General features: G+C 41.0%; 1 protein-coding gene across 1 annotated transcript in view; it reads left to right on the top strand.

The window, feature by feature from the left end:
• Positions 1-15,421, top strand: part of LOC311229310 (actin-related protein 3) — a 100,599-nt gene that overhangs the window by 17,677 nt on the left and 67,501 nt on the right. Inside the window, exon 2 of the mRNA XM_084315385.1 lies at positions 2,507-2,562. Within this exon, the coding sequence (XP_084171511.1) occupies positions 2,507-2,562 (56 nt within the window). The remainder of the gene's footprint in view (positions 1-2,506; positions 2,563-15,421) is intronic.

The following is a 15,421-nucleotide window of genomic DNA, read 5'->3' as shown; positions in this document are numbered from 1 at the left end:
CCAGCGATAAATGACTGGTCACCCCAATATGCCAATCGCCTAGCCGATCTTCCATGGAGAACCGGCTTGCATAATGGTTCCCACACCACATCCGGACAGAGGAGAGCGGCCATCGGACTATCAAGCCGAGGCACGCCCTCTCTCATACCTTTGACCAACCCCGACACCCGCGTAACTGGTACGTAGGCGGGGGTAAGTCCCATGATGTGAGACACCGCCTGACCCTGACGAACATAGGCCCCCATTGAGGGGAAAATGGGTAGACAACATCCACCCCTCTCACCGGGCGACGCTGCCAGAGATGACCTATGAGATCGTCAGGGACAGGAGCAGGCAATGGCAGCGGCAGCAGCACGCCGTTTGCAGTGGCGGCTACCGCCATGAGCTCGGGAAACAAAGCCCGCAGTTCCCCCTGCTGACCTTCCTCCACCGAACCTGCATCCCTCACATGCAGCAGGCTGCGACTGGTTAAGGAGCCACAGTCTGATGTGGCTGATAGTAGGGCATCCTGCTGATGAGGCCAAGGTGGTTCCTCGACATCTTCGAACAAGGCGTCCCAAGGAGCCATTTCTCCCCCCTCCGGTGTTTCCTGGATAGGAGGGATACTCTCCTCCACAGGACCTTCAAACAAGAATCCGTCCGACTCTTCCATGAAGTCCTCAGTTTCCATCGGAAATCCAGAGCCGGACGCATCCTCGCTGGTCTCCAGCAATTCCCCAAACCCAGGCCGTTCGCGTCTGCAGGCCACCATCTTGCGACGTGAACGGGCAGACGCGAAAAGTTTGCGTCGCAAATCCTCCGGACCCAAAACAACCGCCCGTTCAACAACGGACGATTCCCTGGAACCAGAGGAACCAGAGTCGAGATCAGGCCATCGCCGGAGCGACGGCACCGACGCCTCGGCTCCTCGGAGAGGCAAACTACCCATCGGCTGCCTCCTGGGCTGGGTCGGCAACCACGAAAGTGGCAGCAGCCCAGCACAAAAACGCACGACGGAGGCGGGAATGGAGAACCGCAGGTGAAGAGTAGGTCTACTCTCAGAAGAAGACATTATGACTTAGCTTTTTCCTTATAACAGATATGAGAGAAGAAAAAACTAAGCACAATGTAAACTCGTCACAACTCTTTTCAACTAACAACACGTCAAGTGGGGTACTACCGTGGCACTTCCTTGTGGTGAAAGCGAGAAGGAGGAGAGCAGGTGACCACACACCTGCTTATGAAGGTAAGCTAACGAGGGGTGTGGTCAGACGAATACTGGTATTAAAGGTACATTTGTGGAATTTATTCAGTGCGCATGCACGTACGCGAGGGAGTGCATGAGTGATGCCGAGCGGATCCCCTAATTATACAGAACAGTTTCACCTGAGGACAGTTGGTTTATGTATAGAACAGTTTCACCCGAGGACAGTTGGTTTATATATAGAACAGTTTCACCCGAGGACAGTTGGTTTATGTATAGAACAGTTTCACCCGAGGACAGTTGGTTTATATATAGAACAGTTTCACCCGAGGACAGTTGGTTTATGTATAGAACAGTTTCACCCGAGGACAGTTGGTTTATGTATAGAACAGTTTCCCCAGAGGACATTTTGTTTATGTATAGAACAGTTTCACCCGAGGACATTTGGTTTATGTATAGAACAGTTTCCCCCGAGGACATTTGGTTTATGTATAGAACAGTTTCCCCTGAGGACAGTTGGTTTATGTATAGAACAGTTTCACCTGAGGACAGTTGGTTTATACATAGAACAGTTTCACCCGAGGACAGTTGGTTTATACTGTATATAGAACAGTTTCACCTGATGACAGTTGGTTTATACATATAACAGTTTCACCTGAGGACAGTTGGTTTATACATAGAACACTTTCACCTGAGGACAGTTGGTTTATACATAGAACAGTTTCACCCGAGGACAGTTGGTTTATACATAGAACAGTTTCACCTGAGGACAGTTGATTTATATAAATAGAACAGTTTCACCCAAGGACAGTTGGTTTATGTATAGAACAGTTTCACCCGAGGACAGTTGGTTTATACTGTATATAGAACAGTTTCACCTGAGGACAGTTGGTTTATATAGAACAGTTTCACCCGAGGACAGTTGGTTTATACTGTATAGAACAGTTTCACCCGAGGACAGTTGGTTTATATAGAGAACAGTTTCACCTGAGGACAGTTGGTTTATATAGAGAACAGTTTCACCCGAGGACAGTTGGTTTATAAATACAATGGGGAAACTATCATTAGGCATTCAATCAACTCATATAAATAATGTATTTTTTTCTTTTTCATTTTTGATTCTTTATGCGTTAAATACCAACCTTTCAGGCTATTTCACATAATTAATTATTGGAGGAGGAGCTTTCCTTTCAAATATTCATTATTTTTAAGAAAAAAAAGCATCTATACCAAATATAAACATGATAATGTATTTGTGTATCCTGATATATGCAGCCTGCCTCAGTCTCTAGACTCTGAAAGTCCTTCTGTTCTCTCTTGCAGTTACACAAAAATTGGGTATGCAGGCAACACAGAGCCACAGTTCATCGTTCCATCATGTAAGTATACGACTGAAACCATCCTTCACCTTAAGTTAAAGGATAACTCCACTTTTTTTTTTAATTAGCTTATTTAACATCTTCCCTGGAGTTAGACAAGAAGATGCATACCTTTTTTGTCTCTGTGCGTGCATTTTAGCTTTGGGAATAGACGCTCCGTTAGCATAGCTTAGCTTCATCACTGGAAGTGGGGGAGGACAGTAGCCTTACAGTGCCTTACAGTGTATTGCAAGGTCTGACATTGACCAAACTTGATATGCATGACCTTGGTGGGCTCTAGGTCAACTCCTGAAAAGGGGGTCAATGTCAGACTTTGCAATCAAAAGTTAGGGGGCTAATAACCCTTGCCATAATTTCAGTGTGCCCCTAACTTTTGATTGCAAGGTCTGACATTGACCCCCTTTTCAGGAGTTGACCTAGAGCCCACCAAGGTCATGCATATCAAGTTTGGTCAATGTCAGACCTTGCAATACACTGTAAGGCACTGTAAGGCTACTGTCCTCCCCCACTTCCAGTGATGAAGCTAAGCTATGCTAACGGAGCGTCTATTCCCAAAGCTAAAATGCACGCACAGAGACAAAAAAGGTATGCATCTTCTTGTCTAACTCCAGGGAAGATGTTAAATAAGCTAATTTAAAAAAAAAAGTGGAGTTATCCTTTAACCTCTTAACCCCTAGCCATATTTTCAGAAGATTTGCCTAAAAGTACATACCCAAGTAAATGGAAGATTGCTCCACTTCTACAAGGTCCATTTGCATGTTCTTGGTATCTAGGAACATCTAGGGACCTCAGGGAATGTATTCCCCGTGTCAGAAATATTGTGTCTGTTACTATGCTTGAGTAAATTGTAATGAACCAAAGGAGATTATAAATTATTATAAAATATTATTAGTGGTGGGACTCGATTAACAATTTTAATCGAATTAATTCGAGACTTTATAGTTAATTAATCTAAATGAATCACATTTTAATCGCATATCAATATTTGATGCAAAAAGCTAATTTCTTCAATTCAAATGAATTTGGGTATACAAGTGAAGTATATCAAAAAGCAGGGTAGCCGGACCAGCACTCACAGGTTCAATGTTTTTTTAATGGCAGCCTGAATAAAAAGCAGACATGTTTCGGACAATGTCCTTCTTCAGTGAAATGGCTAGCACTGGAAATACAATCAAGGTGATAGTTAAATACACCTGGCAGGTAATTACATGACGTGACACGGCAGGAAATTACATCACAATGCAGGTGTGCCTGTGCAATATGACCAAATGAATGACCTATCAAAATAGAGTCCAATCATTATACAGATGAAGCTTTTAGTTTTCCTGGGCGCTTTGCCGCGACGTGAGCACGGTTATATCACGTCGTGGAAATGAATTAGGAACCCAGGCTGCTGTTCTATTTTATGCCGCCAGGAGGCGCAAAGTCATTAGACGGACGCTACAACGTCCTACACAGTATACTGTATAACGATCTGTATGTTTTGTTGTCTAAAATAAATACCATACCATGTCTAAAGCAATGTTGCTGAATAAAATAATTAACCAGTTAAAACCTGTCGAATGGAGCAGTCAATGTATATATTTTGTGTAGATAGCTAGGTGGGCTCTATTTATAATGATATATTTTGTCTAGTACCGTGGTCTAGTGGTTTATCCCCATTCCTTTCAAGCCGACGCCCGGGGTTTGATTCCCAGGCCTTTCTAATATTTATATTTTTTTTTATTATTTATAAAATTAAATTGCCCGCAACGATGTGCATAATACAATAGTAATAATATATAATAAGAATCCAACCAATAGAGCGACATTGTGCAATAAACAAGTAAACAAAGTAGGGCATATCGGCATTTGTACATGAGTTATTCTGAGTCAACTTATTGTCTGTTGTTGCTACGCAACTTCACTTGACTTGAAAAGACTTGATACCTCCCCCCATGCCCAACGATTAAAAATTAACGTTATTAAATGTATATATATTAATTCATTTTGCGCAAATCCACACTTCATTTCCCAGACCCACTTTGTTTTGAAACAACCAATCACGTTGCGCGATAGCACGAGCGATCCACAGTCAGTAATAATGTTACAGCTGAGTTCACGGCGAAATGTGAGTTCAGCCTCCTCTGAACAAACCCCCAGGAAGCTACAATGTGAGAGCAGAGTATTTAGCTTCATATGTTTAGTTTATTTTATTTATTTAGCACATTATTTAAAAAAACAGTGCTAGGAGGGAACGAAGCCCAAAGGGCATGTACAAAGTTCCACTCCCATCTCATTGTCCATAAACAATATGAACGAAATACATGTGTAGCAAGGTCTACACACTATAGCGAAAACATGGAAGATTGACACGAGTCAGTAACAAGAACAATTATTATAATTTTTTTTTTTTATATACAGCAACCTAATTATATACTTCAGGCTAAGTTTTGCCAATAATATTACTCAGCTCAATGAGCTTTGTCCAGCTCAATACATACAATTGTTAAGGGGGTGCAGACCTGAGAAATACTTTCGTCTTGTTTACATCAGGGTCCCCCAACAATTAGCATTTCAATGGTGTGTGTGGGGGGTTGCCAATCCAATGTGACACCTTCACAGGCTAGTCTTTCTCTGCTCTGCATCCCCTTAAACATTTTGTGTGTATTGAGCCATACTGTATTGTACCCATTCTGCAATCAGTTAAATAACGTTTTCATTAATTCATTCTGTCCATCTGTCTCTCTCACTTGTTTAATCTTTCACTGCAACACTGGTTCTCTCGCAAAACCCCAAACGTTACAATGCCCGCTACGATTGTGCAATAAAACAATAGTTTCGTTTGAGTTTACTCAGTTTATTTGATCAGGGACAGTGCATATCAATCAACAGTTATACATTTATAAATGAATACAATTACAGAAGAAAAAACATTATTATCAAACCAGATTGGAGGAGTGTAAAGGGGATAGTAAGAGACTATGGAAAACATTGAATGAACCATTTGACATTGCAACTCATTTCAACAATTACTTTGTTTCCAAGGTAAACACAATTATAAATCAAATGTTGCCAATGAGTGGTAAGCTGTCAGACTCTGTAATTAAAAAACATATAATGTATGACAAGAAATGCCGATTTAAATTTAAATGCACAAGTCCAAATGATATTGAAAAGCTCCTCCTATCACTTAAACCAGATAAACCTTGCGGTGTTGATAATCTGAATGGAACACTGCTACAAATCTCTGCAAAATGTGTGGCTAAGCCACTATCACATATTTGATTTGTATGTTTTTTGTTTAATGCCCTTGTTTTTATGTTGAAACGTGTTGTGTGCCGTGTTGGTCAGGACTCCCTGGAAGAAGATATATTGTATCTCAATGGGACATTCCTGGATAAATAAAGGATATAAAAAAAAAAATAGAAAAGAAAATAGCTGACACTTTTATCCAAAGCGACTTACAAGTTCTGTTCGACAACTTGTAACTTCTCAGTTACAGTGGGTGACAATATTGTCACAAGGAAAGATGAAATTACCTACCTGGGTTTCATCCTAGAGGCTAATCTCTCCTGTGACAAAATTATTAAACAATTATTAAACACGTTACATACAAAACTGTCTCTTCTGTTATTCAAGTGTTCTGATGGGAATGGTGTATTGTACCACACATAAAAATAGGGAAAAACAATGTCCAGGCACGCACTCCAGGTTTTTCCAAATTTATTGGCAGCCTGAAATCATATCATGACGTTTCGGTGTGAAACGTTTGACCAATTACTTGACAAATGACCTGTCGACCAAGATGGCCACAAGAACAAGAAAATACAATAAAATGTAATATAACAAGCTGTACGCAATGTATATAAAGAAACAAGAGGAATTAAAATACAATTATATAGGATATAGTGTGTTTTGTCTCAAGTGCCATGCTTTCTCAAAATCCTGCAAAACTGAAGATGTCCTCCACAAAAAAACTCAACATTGTGATTGTGCAAAATACAATAAGTAAATACCCTAGAAGCAGTGGATATTGACACATTGAATGCATAACATAGGAAGGTTGTAGAAACATTAAGCCTTAGTCGCATCAATGTCAGCATCAGCATCTTGAATGGATTAAGCGACTTCTTCACAGGAAGGTGGGGACTAAGGTATGCATAGAGTGCTAACAAAATCTGGAATGTAGGTAGACCAGTGAAAAATAAAACCTTCTCATCTTTACCCACAAATGCACTTTGGTCATAGGTAGAGGACAACTGTTTCACATCAGAACGCAACTGAAGGTTTTCCGCTCTCAGATTTATAACTTCATTGGTCATAGAATAAATAAAATCACCAGTCATATCAGTTTGAGTACCTATACTGCACACATTATCACTTGCAGCAGAATCATCAGCAGCAGCTGGTATGTCCATAAGAAGCAAGGCATGGGCAGCATCCACCTTCAGTTTCTGCTGGGTACGATTCACACGCCGTTGGTATTGTGTTTCTTTAGGTGGTTGCAGAGAAGAAGGCTGTTGCTTTCCGGTCATATTTACAGATGGCACCCAATCTGGGTCATCTTTCTTGTACAGGTGACACTTTTTACCTGGAATACAATAATGAAAAATATAGCACACTTTAGACGCTACATTTTAGGAACATTTACAGAAACGGAGTCTTACACTGTAGTAGGTTATGAAATGAGATAAGAATCATATCCAGCCTCATACTATTCCACTGTAAAATGATAGTCGCTGTTATTAATATTTCACATAACGTTACCTGACGTAACGTTACCATAACGTAAACTGAGTCTTACACTACTACTGTAGTAGGTTATGAAATGAGATAAGAATCATATCCAGCCTCATACTATTCCACTGTAAAATGATAGTCGCTGTTATTAATATTTCACATAACGTTACCTGACAAGAAACACTTTGTTTTGACACTACATTTTAGGAACATTTACAGAAACGGAGTCTTACACTGTAGTAGGTTATGAAATGAGATAAGAATCATATCCAGCCTCATACTATTCCACTGTAAAATGATAGTCGCTGTTATTAATATTTCACATAACGTTACCTGACAAGAAACACTTTGTTTTGACACTACATTTTAGGAACATTTACAGAAACGGAGTCTTACACTGTAGTAGGTTATGAAATGAGATAAGAATCATATCCAGCCTCATACTATTCCACTGTAAAATGATAGTCGCTGTTATTAATATTTCACATAACGTTACCTGACAAGAAACACTTTGTTTTGACACTACATTTTAGGAACATTTACAGAAACGGAGTCTTACACTGTAGTAGGTTATGAAATGAGATAAGAATCATATCCAGCCTCATACTATTCCACTGTAAAATGATAGTTGCTGTTATTAATATTTCACATAACGTTACCTGACGTAACGTTACCATAACGTAAACTGAGTCTTACACTACTACTGTAGTAGGTTATGAAATGAGATAAGAATCATATCCAGCCTCATACTATTCCACTGTAAAATGATAGTCGCTGTTATTAATATTTCACATAACGTTACCTGACAAGAAACACTTTGTTTTGACACTACATTTTAGGAACATTTACAGAAACGGAGTCTTACACTGTAGTAGGTTATGAAATGAGATAAGAATCATATCCAGCCTCATACTATTCCACTGTAAAATGATAGTTGCTGTTATTAATATTTCACATAACGTTACCTGACGTAACGTTACCATAACGTAAACTGAGTCTTACACTACTACTGTAGTAGGTTATGAAATGAGATAAGAATCATATCCAGCCTCATACTATTCCACTGTAAAATGATAGTCGCTGTTATTAATATTTCACATAACGTTACCTGACAAGAAACACTTTGTTTTGACACTACATTTTAGGAACATTTACAGAAACGGAGTCTTACACTGTAGTAGGTTATGAAATGAGATAAGAATCATATCCAGCCTCATACTATTCCACTGTAAAATGATAGTCGCTGTTATTAATATTTCACATAACGTTACCTGACAAGAAACACTTTGTTTTGACACTACATTTTAGGAACATTTACAGAAACGGAGTCTTACACTGTAGTAGGTTATGAAATGAGATAAGAATCATATCCAGCCTCATACTATTCCACTGTAAAATGATAGTTGCTGTTATTAATATTTCACATAACGTTACCTGACGTAACGTTACCATAACGTAAACTGAGTCTTACACTACTACTGTAGTAGGTTATGAAATGAGATAAGAATCATATCCAGCCTCATACTATTCCACTGTAAAATGATAGTCGCTGTTATTAATATTTCACATAACGTTACCTGACAAGAAACACTTTGTTTTGACACTACATTTTAGGAACATTTACAGAAACGGAGTCTTACACTGTAGTAGGTTATGAAATGAGATAAGAATCATATCCAGCCTCATACTATTCCACTGTAAAATGATAGTTGCTGTTATTAATATTTCACATAACGTTACCTGACGTAACGTTACCATAACGTAAACTGAGTCTTACACTACTACTGTAGTAGGTTATGAAATGAGATAAGAATCATATCCAGCCTCATACTATTCCACTGTAAAATGATAGTCGCTGTTATTAATATTTCACATAACGTTACCTGACAAGAAACACTTTGTTTTGACACTACATTTTAGGAACATTTACAGAAACGGAGTCTTACACTGTAGTAGGTTATGAAATGAGATAAGAATCATATCCAGCCTCATACTATTCCACTGTAAAATGATAGTTGCTGTTATTAATATTTCACATAACGTTACCTGACAAGAAACACTTTGTTTTGACACTACATTTTAGGAACATTTACAGAAACGGAGTCTTACACTGTAGTAGGTTATGAAATGAGATAAGAATCATATCCAGCCTCATACTATTCCACTGTAAAATGATAGTTGCTGTTATTAATATTTCACATAACGTTACCTGACGTAACGTTACCATAACGTAAACTGAGTCTTACACTACTACTGTAGTAGGTTATGAAATGAGATAACAATCATATCCAGCATCATACTATTCCACTGTAAAATGATAGTTGCTGTTATTAATATTTCACATAACGTTACCTGACGTAACGTTACCATAACGTAAACTGAGTCTTACACTACTACTGTAGTAGGTTATGAAATGAGATAACAATCATATCCAGCCAAGAATATATTTCACATTACCTGACAAGAAATGCGCAGAACAAACTCGAATGTTGACAAGAGTCTTGCCATGGAAATCCTGGTTCAGTTTGGCCAACCACAAACGTCTCCTTTCCTGAGACAATTGTTTGCCCTCTTCTCCTTGATTTGTGATGACAATTGGCAATCTGAAGAACTCCAAATGCTTTTCCCTATCCGACCTATTAGTACAGCCAAGAACACGGCAATAATTGACCATTTTGAGCAAAAATGAACTTGAAGAGTTGCTAGTTCGATGCAATCACGCGTTGTTTACATCCAAGTTTATCGCCAAGTAGGCCGACTTCCGGTTTGATGACGCGCCGTGAGAACACTCTTAACTCATGTACAAATGCCGATATGCCCTACTTTGTTTACTTGTTTATTGCACAATGTCGCTCTATTGGTTGGATTCTTATTATATATTATTACTATTGTATTATGCACATCGTTGCGGGCAATTTAATTTTATAAATAATAAAAAAAAATATAAATATTAGAAAGGGCTGGGAATCAAACCCCGGGCGTCGGCTTGAAAGGAATGGGGATAAACCACTAGACCACGGTACTAGACAAAATATATCATTATAAATAGAGCCCACCTGGCACCTCCACTGCTAATTCGACAGGTCTTAACGGTTTCATTATTTTATTCAGCAACATTGCGTACACAAACTTATTGTTACCAAGAAGCATTACACTAACGCTTTCTTTTGATGAAATGAATGGACAAGAGAGCCGTACGTCGGCCATCTAATGAAGTTAGATTTGACACGTTTTAATATTATACACTTTGACTGCTGAATTGACACGTTTAACTTATTCATTCTTTAATTCAGCAACATTCATTCATGCAGTCTGTAGACATACTGTAGGACGTTGTAGCATCCTATGAATGAAGTCACCAGCTGTAATGGAATTGAATGGAACTCGAGCTTAGTCCAGCGCGGAGCTCCTCCAATGAATGAACAAAAGCCGGCGCGTCGGGCAGTTGTCACCAGCTGTATGAGAGCGCCCCCGCTGGTCATTGTTAACATTAACCATGCCAAGCGACGTCATAACAGCAGGCAAACAGCTGTTCCTGGACTTTTCCCAGCTGTATCTGTACATATAGATATATCTATATCTAACACCAATCTATATTATAAACCATACAATACAAAACAAAACAAAATTACCAGAAACTGATAACATATAACATGCCCATTAATTTATAGGGCTAATTGAGCCACTTTACGTATTTAATTAATTCGTTTCAAATTATACATTGGGCATCTTTGTGAAGCATGCCTCTAGTTTAGCAACAAACAACAACTTTAATAAAACCAGAAATAACACTGTAGGAGTAAGGAGGTTAGAGGAAACAGGTTAAAACGTTCTCTTCATTCATTCCTCTAGGTTCGATGCAATTGAACAGGTGGATATAATAACATTCACGTTGCAGCAGCAGTTTGTGTCTGTCTCCACCTCGCGCTGGCCTGAGTACTAACTCTAGTCCCATATATTTGAGATCGTTGACGGTATGTTTACACTTAGAGAAATGTCGAGCTACCGACGACTTGACATCTGAATTTCTCACAGCACATTTGTGTTCACTTATTCTTGATTTAAAGGCTCTCGTTGTTTTGCCCACATAAGAAAAATTACAAGGACATTTTAGCAAATACACCAGATTGGACGAATTACACGTAATCCGTCCTTTGACTGGGATATTTTTCCCCGTTTTAGGATGTGCGAAAAATGTATCTTTAATCATACCCTGGCACTGTACACAGGATTGGCAGGGAAAATTCCCATCTGGGATATTGGACATAAAATGAGAAGGTTTCTTTAAGGGCAAATCAGTTTTGACTAGGAGATTAGATAAATTCGCTTGTCTCTTGTAAAAATAGTTAGGTGAATGCTGAAACGCTGTCCCTATAAGAGGGTCGGTCTGCAGAATATGCCAATGTTTATTGACAATACTCCGTGTGTCTCTCGTGATAGGGCTGTAAGTAGACACAAAAGATACTTTGTCTGTTTTATCTTCTTTCTTTCTGGGGGTGAACAACGTGGCCCTATCGATATGTTTGGTTTTATTCAGGGCTTTGAGTGTCAAATCGGCACTGTAGCCTCTCTCGTGGAAACTGCCACGGAGAACCTTTGCTTGTGCAATAAATGTATTGTCAGTATCACATATTCTCTTATAACGAAGTATTTGGCTATAAGGAAGACTGTTCTTCAAGGCTGGGGTGTGATAACTGGAATAATGCAAGAACGAGTTACGGTCTGTCTCCTTTTTAAAAACCTCTGTGTGTAATGAGATGCCATCAGGGGCTTTCTTGATCAGAACATCGAGGAAGGGTAAATTATGCATATCAAACTTCAATGTAAACTTTATCGTTCTTCTACAGGAGTTCAGGTACTCAAGGAAGGCAAAAAGCTCAGATGATGAACCAGACCAAATAAAAAACAGATCGTCAATATAGCGCATATAAGATTTGACACATTTCTCAAACGGGTTATTATTAAAGATATGATCTACTTCATATTTGGACATATAAAGATTGGCTAGGTTCACAGCGGCTGGAGAGCCCATGCTGAGGCCTCTGTTTTGCAAATAGTATTTATCTTGGAATCTAAAATAATTTCTAGTTAGAACTAGGTTGGGTAAACTAACTAGCGCTTCTGTAGGGGGGAGTAATACTTCCCTTGAGTTTAAATAAAAACTCAGAGCGTCAAGCGCATCAGTATGTGGAATGCTGGGGTAAAGACTGACTACATCTATGGTAACTAGTAAGTCTGTAGGACTAATGTTGCAGGTCGAGACACCTCTAAAAGAAAAGTATTTAAACCCTGTAGCCTGTTTACTCCCCATCTCAACCCTCCCTCAGTTGAAACTTTCTGCAGATTGGTACAAAATGATGTCCTTAAGTTATGTGAGACCAGTCACAAAGCCCGCCTAGCCCCACCCCCTTTTTTATTGTATTTTTACCTGTACTACCTGCTGTCAGCTGTTTATCTCTCTCTGTGAGCTTGATTAGCTAGCGTTAGCTCGCGTTAGCTAGCGCTAGCTCCACGGCTAATCTTAGCTTACCCTGAACTAAATCAATGACTAGGTTCTAAAACATTGGAGTAGTTTTCACTAGCCAAACAGCGGGAGCATTTCGGGAGCATATGACCAAAACCCAGGCAATTTCGAGCCCTTAAGGAATCAAATAGTCTGCCATGGCTACATGCGTGGCGATAACGTTATGCACAACTGTAGGAAAAACCTGGCAGCGATAAGGGAATCGATAGTCATGGAGGCATGCGATTCCAGGAATCGGATAATTAGGAACCGGCTCCCAATGGGAACCGGTTTTCTATTCCCATCCCTAACCGTGGCATACAACCCGCAGGCAAATGGTCTCTGTGATAGTTTCCACCGCACTATGAAGGCTGCTCTCCGGGCGGCTCTTACGGACAGTAATTGGGTCGACCGTTTGCCGTGGGTCATGCTAGGCCTGCGCTCGGCCCCAAAGGAGGATCTGCAGTCATCTTCGGCTGACCTTGTGTTGGGTCAGCCGCTAAGAGTCCCTGGGGAGTTCCTCCCAGGTGCCACAGCCCCCTGGTCAGCTGCGACTCATCGCTTGGCCATCCGAGACGCCGTCAGCACTTTCGCTCCTGTGCCCGCACATCACTGTCTTCCCCTGTCCTACATCCCCAAGGACTTGATGTCAGCCCTGTACGTGTTCATCCGCCGCGATGCCCACCGTTCTCCACTCCAGGCTCCGTACGATGGGCCCTTCCGGATCCTGGAAGCGGGACCCAAGAGCTTTATGGTGGACAGAGGGGGGCTTCAGTAGCGGATATCGGTGGACCGTTTGAAGCCTGCACACGTGGCCCCGGACGGGCCGTTGGAGCTGGCTCAGCCCCGACGGCGTGGCCGTCCACCCAACCCCACTCCTGCCGCTAGCTTGCCGCCCGTGTCTGCCTCTACCCCGGCAGCAGCCCTGGACTCTCCCCCAGTCCAGCCTCGCCACCGGCGCGGACGGCCGCCGGCTCGTGCCCTTCCCCCTTCTCCCCTGACTGTTAAGCGCAGTCGTTGTGGTCGGGTAGTCAGGCCTCCTACGAGGGGCTGAGTACTTTGGGGGGTTTTGTATGGGTTGGGGTTGCAGGGTATGTCTACTCTGGGTGTTCGGGGGGGGCATGTGTGGTGTCACATTGAGGGAGTCTCTCAGTCCAGAGTTGAAGGGTCACAGGGGAGGAGATATAGGAGAGTGATAGGTGTGTGTACAGGTTGATTTTGTGAATGAATAAAGTAGGAAGTAACTGAAGGACCTGTCACGCTCGTTATTGCATCGCCCAGGGTTCGAAATTAACGGGGGCTTGGGGCATAATGCCCTTGAAAATGGACAAAATGCCCTCGAAAATCAGTTAAGGGGGGCACTTAATGCTCCCGACAGTTTACTAATTATATATATATATTTATCCGGTAATGGAGCGTCTGTGTATCGTACGGTTCAGATGATGCGCAAATAAAAAAATTCATTTGGCGGAGCCGGTGTTCTGCACTGGCTGCAGGCAGCAGCAGCAGCACTGCAGCCAGGTGCTAGTCAGTTTGTGTAAAAATGGCACGCACAATATAAATCAATCTTCATTACGACTTTAAAAACATAGCCATTAACATTACATAGGCCTACATGTAACTGGTCTAAGGCCACCCTCTTTAATGTCGTCGTGTATGGGAAGTGAAGAGACAGGCCGTGATCCATTTCAGCATTTAATTCTGTTGAAAACATCCAAACAGGCACATATCAACACACTTGGCCAGCAGATGGCGTCAACAGCTTGCATAGGCTTCTTCCTCGTTCAGGCCAGACTGCACATTTTGAATCATACATTGAAATATCACATTAAAATAAAATACACAATGAAATAATACAAATTAACCAATAAGATATCTCCAATTACCTGTTGAAAACATCCAAACAGGCACATATCAACACACTTGGCCAGCAGATGGCGTCAACAGCTTGCATAGGCTGCAATGGGGGAAAACATGTCACGCTGTCAGAACGAGGCCTACAACGCATTGCTCAGCCATTACCACAAACTCAGTCAGCATGTGTCATACAAGAGTTCGCCACCACAGCTAAACCACATTACAAAAAGTGCAGAATTGTTCATCATTAACGCAGTTACCACTATATACAACTCCGGTTCATTGCCCGGCAACTTATTTACACAATGTAAACCATTAATACATTCTTTTAAACCAAGGAAATGTTTAGGGACACGGAACAGCTCTCACCTTCTTCCTCGTTCAGGCCAGACTGAACGGGAGAGGCACGTACCAAAGTAAATACGTCACTTCGGGAGGAAGTGACGACTGTTTCAAAATAAAAGACTATGAGAGTAAAAGATAATAATAAACAAATTAAAATAAAATGTTAGGGAGGGATTCTTTGTGGAATACATATTAGTATATTTAGGCCTGTTGCAATAAGCAATAAATCAATTTATCGCGCAATAATGAAAATGAATGCAATGATTTTGACGGGCGCAATTAATTGCTATTTGCGTGTTTGTTTTAATGAGGCGGGAACCAGTACCTCTCCGTGTGGGGAGGCGGGCCGCTGACGTTACTACAGAGTACAGCACGGGAGCTCCTGTGAGCACCATGCGTATGTTGGGCAGTAGCAACGCTACATAGCTTAAC

This window comes from Notolepis coatsorum (genome assembly GCF_963971535.1).
Source record: "Notolepis coatsorum genome assembly, chromosome: 5".
In the NCBI taxonomy this organism is placed as follows: domain Eukaryota; kingdom Metazoa; phylum Chordata; class Actinopteri; order Aulopiformes; family Paralepididae; genus Notolepis; species Notolepis coatsorum.
Note: the sequence above shows the minus strand (reverse complement) of the source record. Positions and strands in the feature narration are given on the sequence as shown.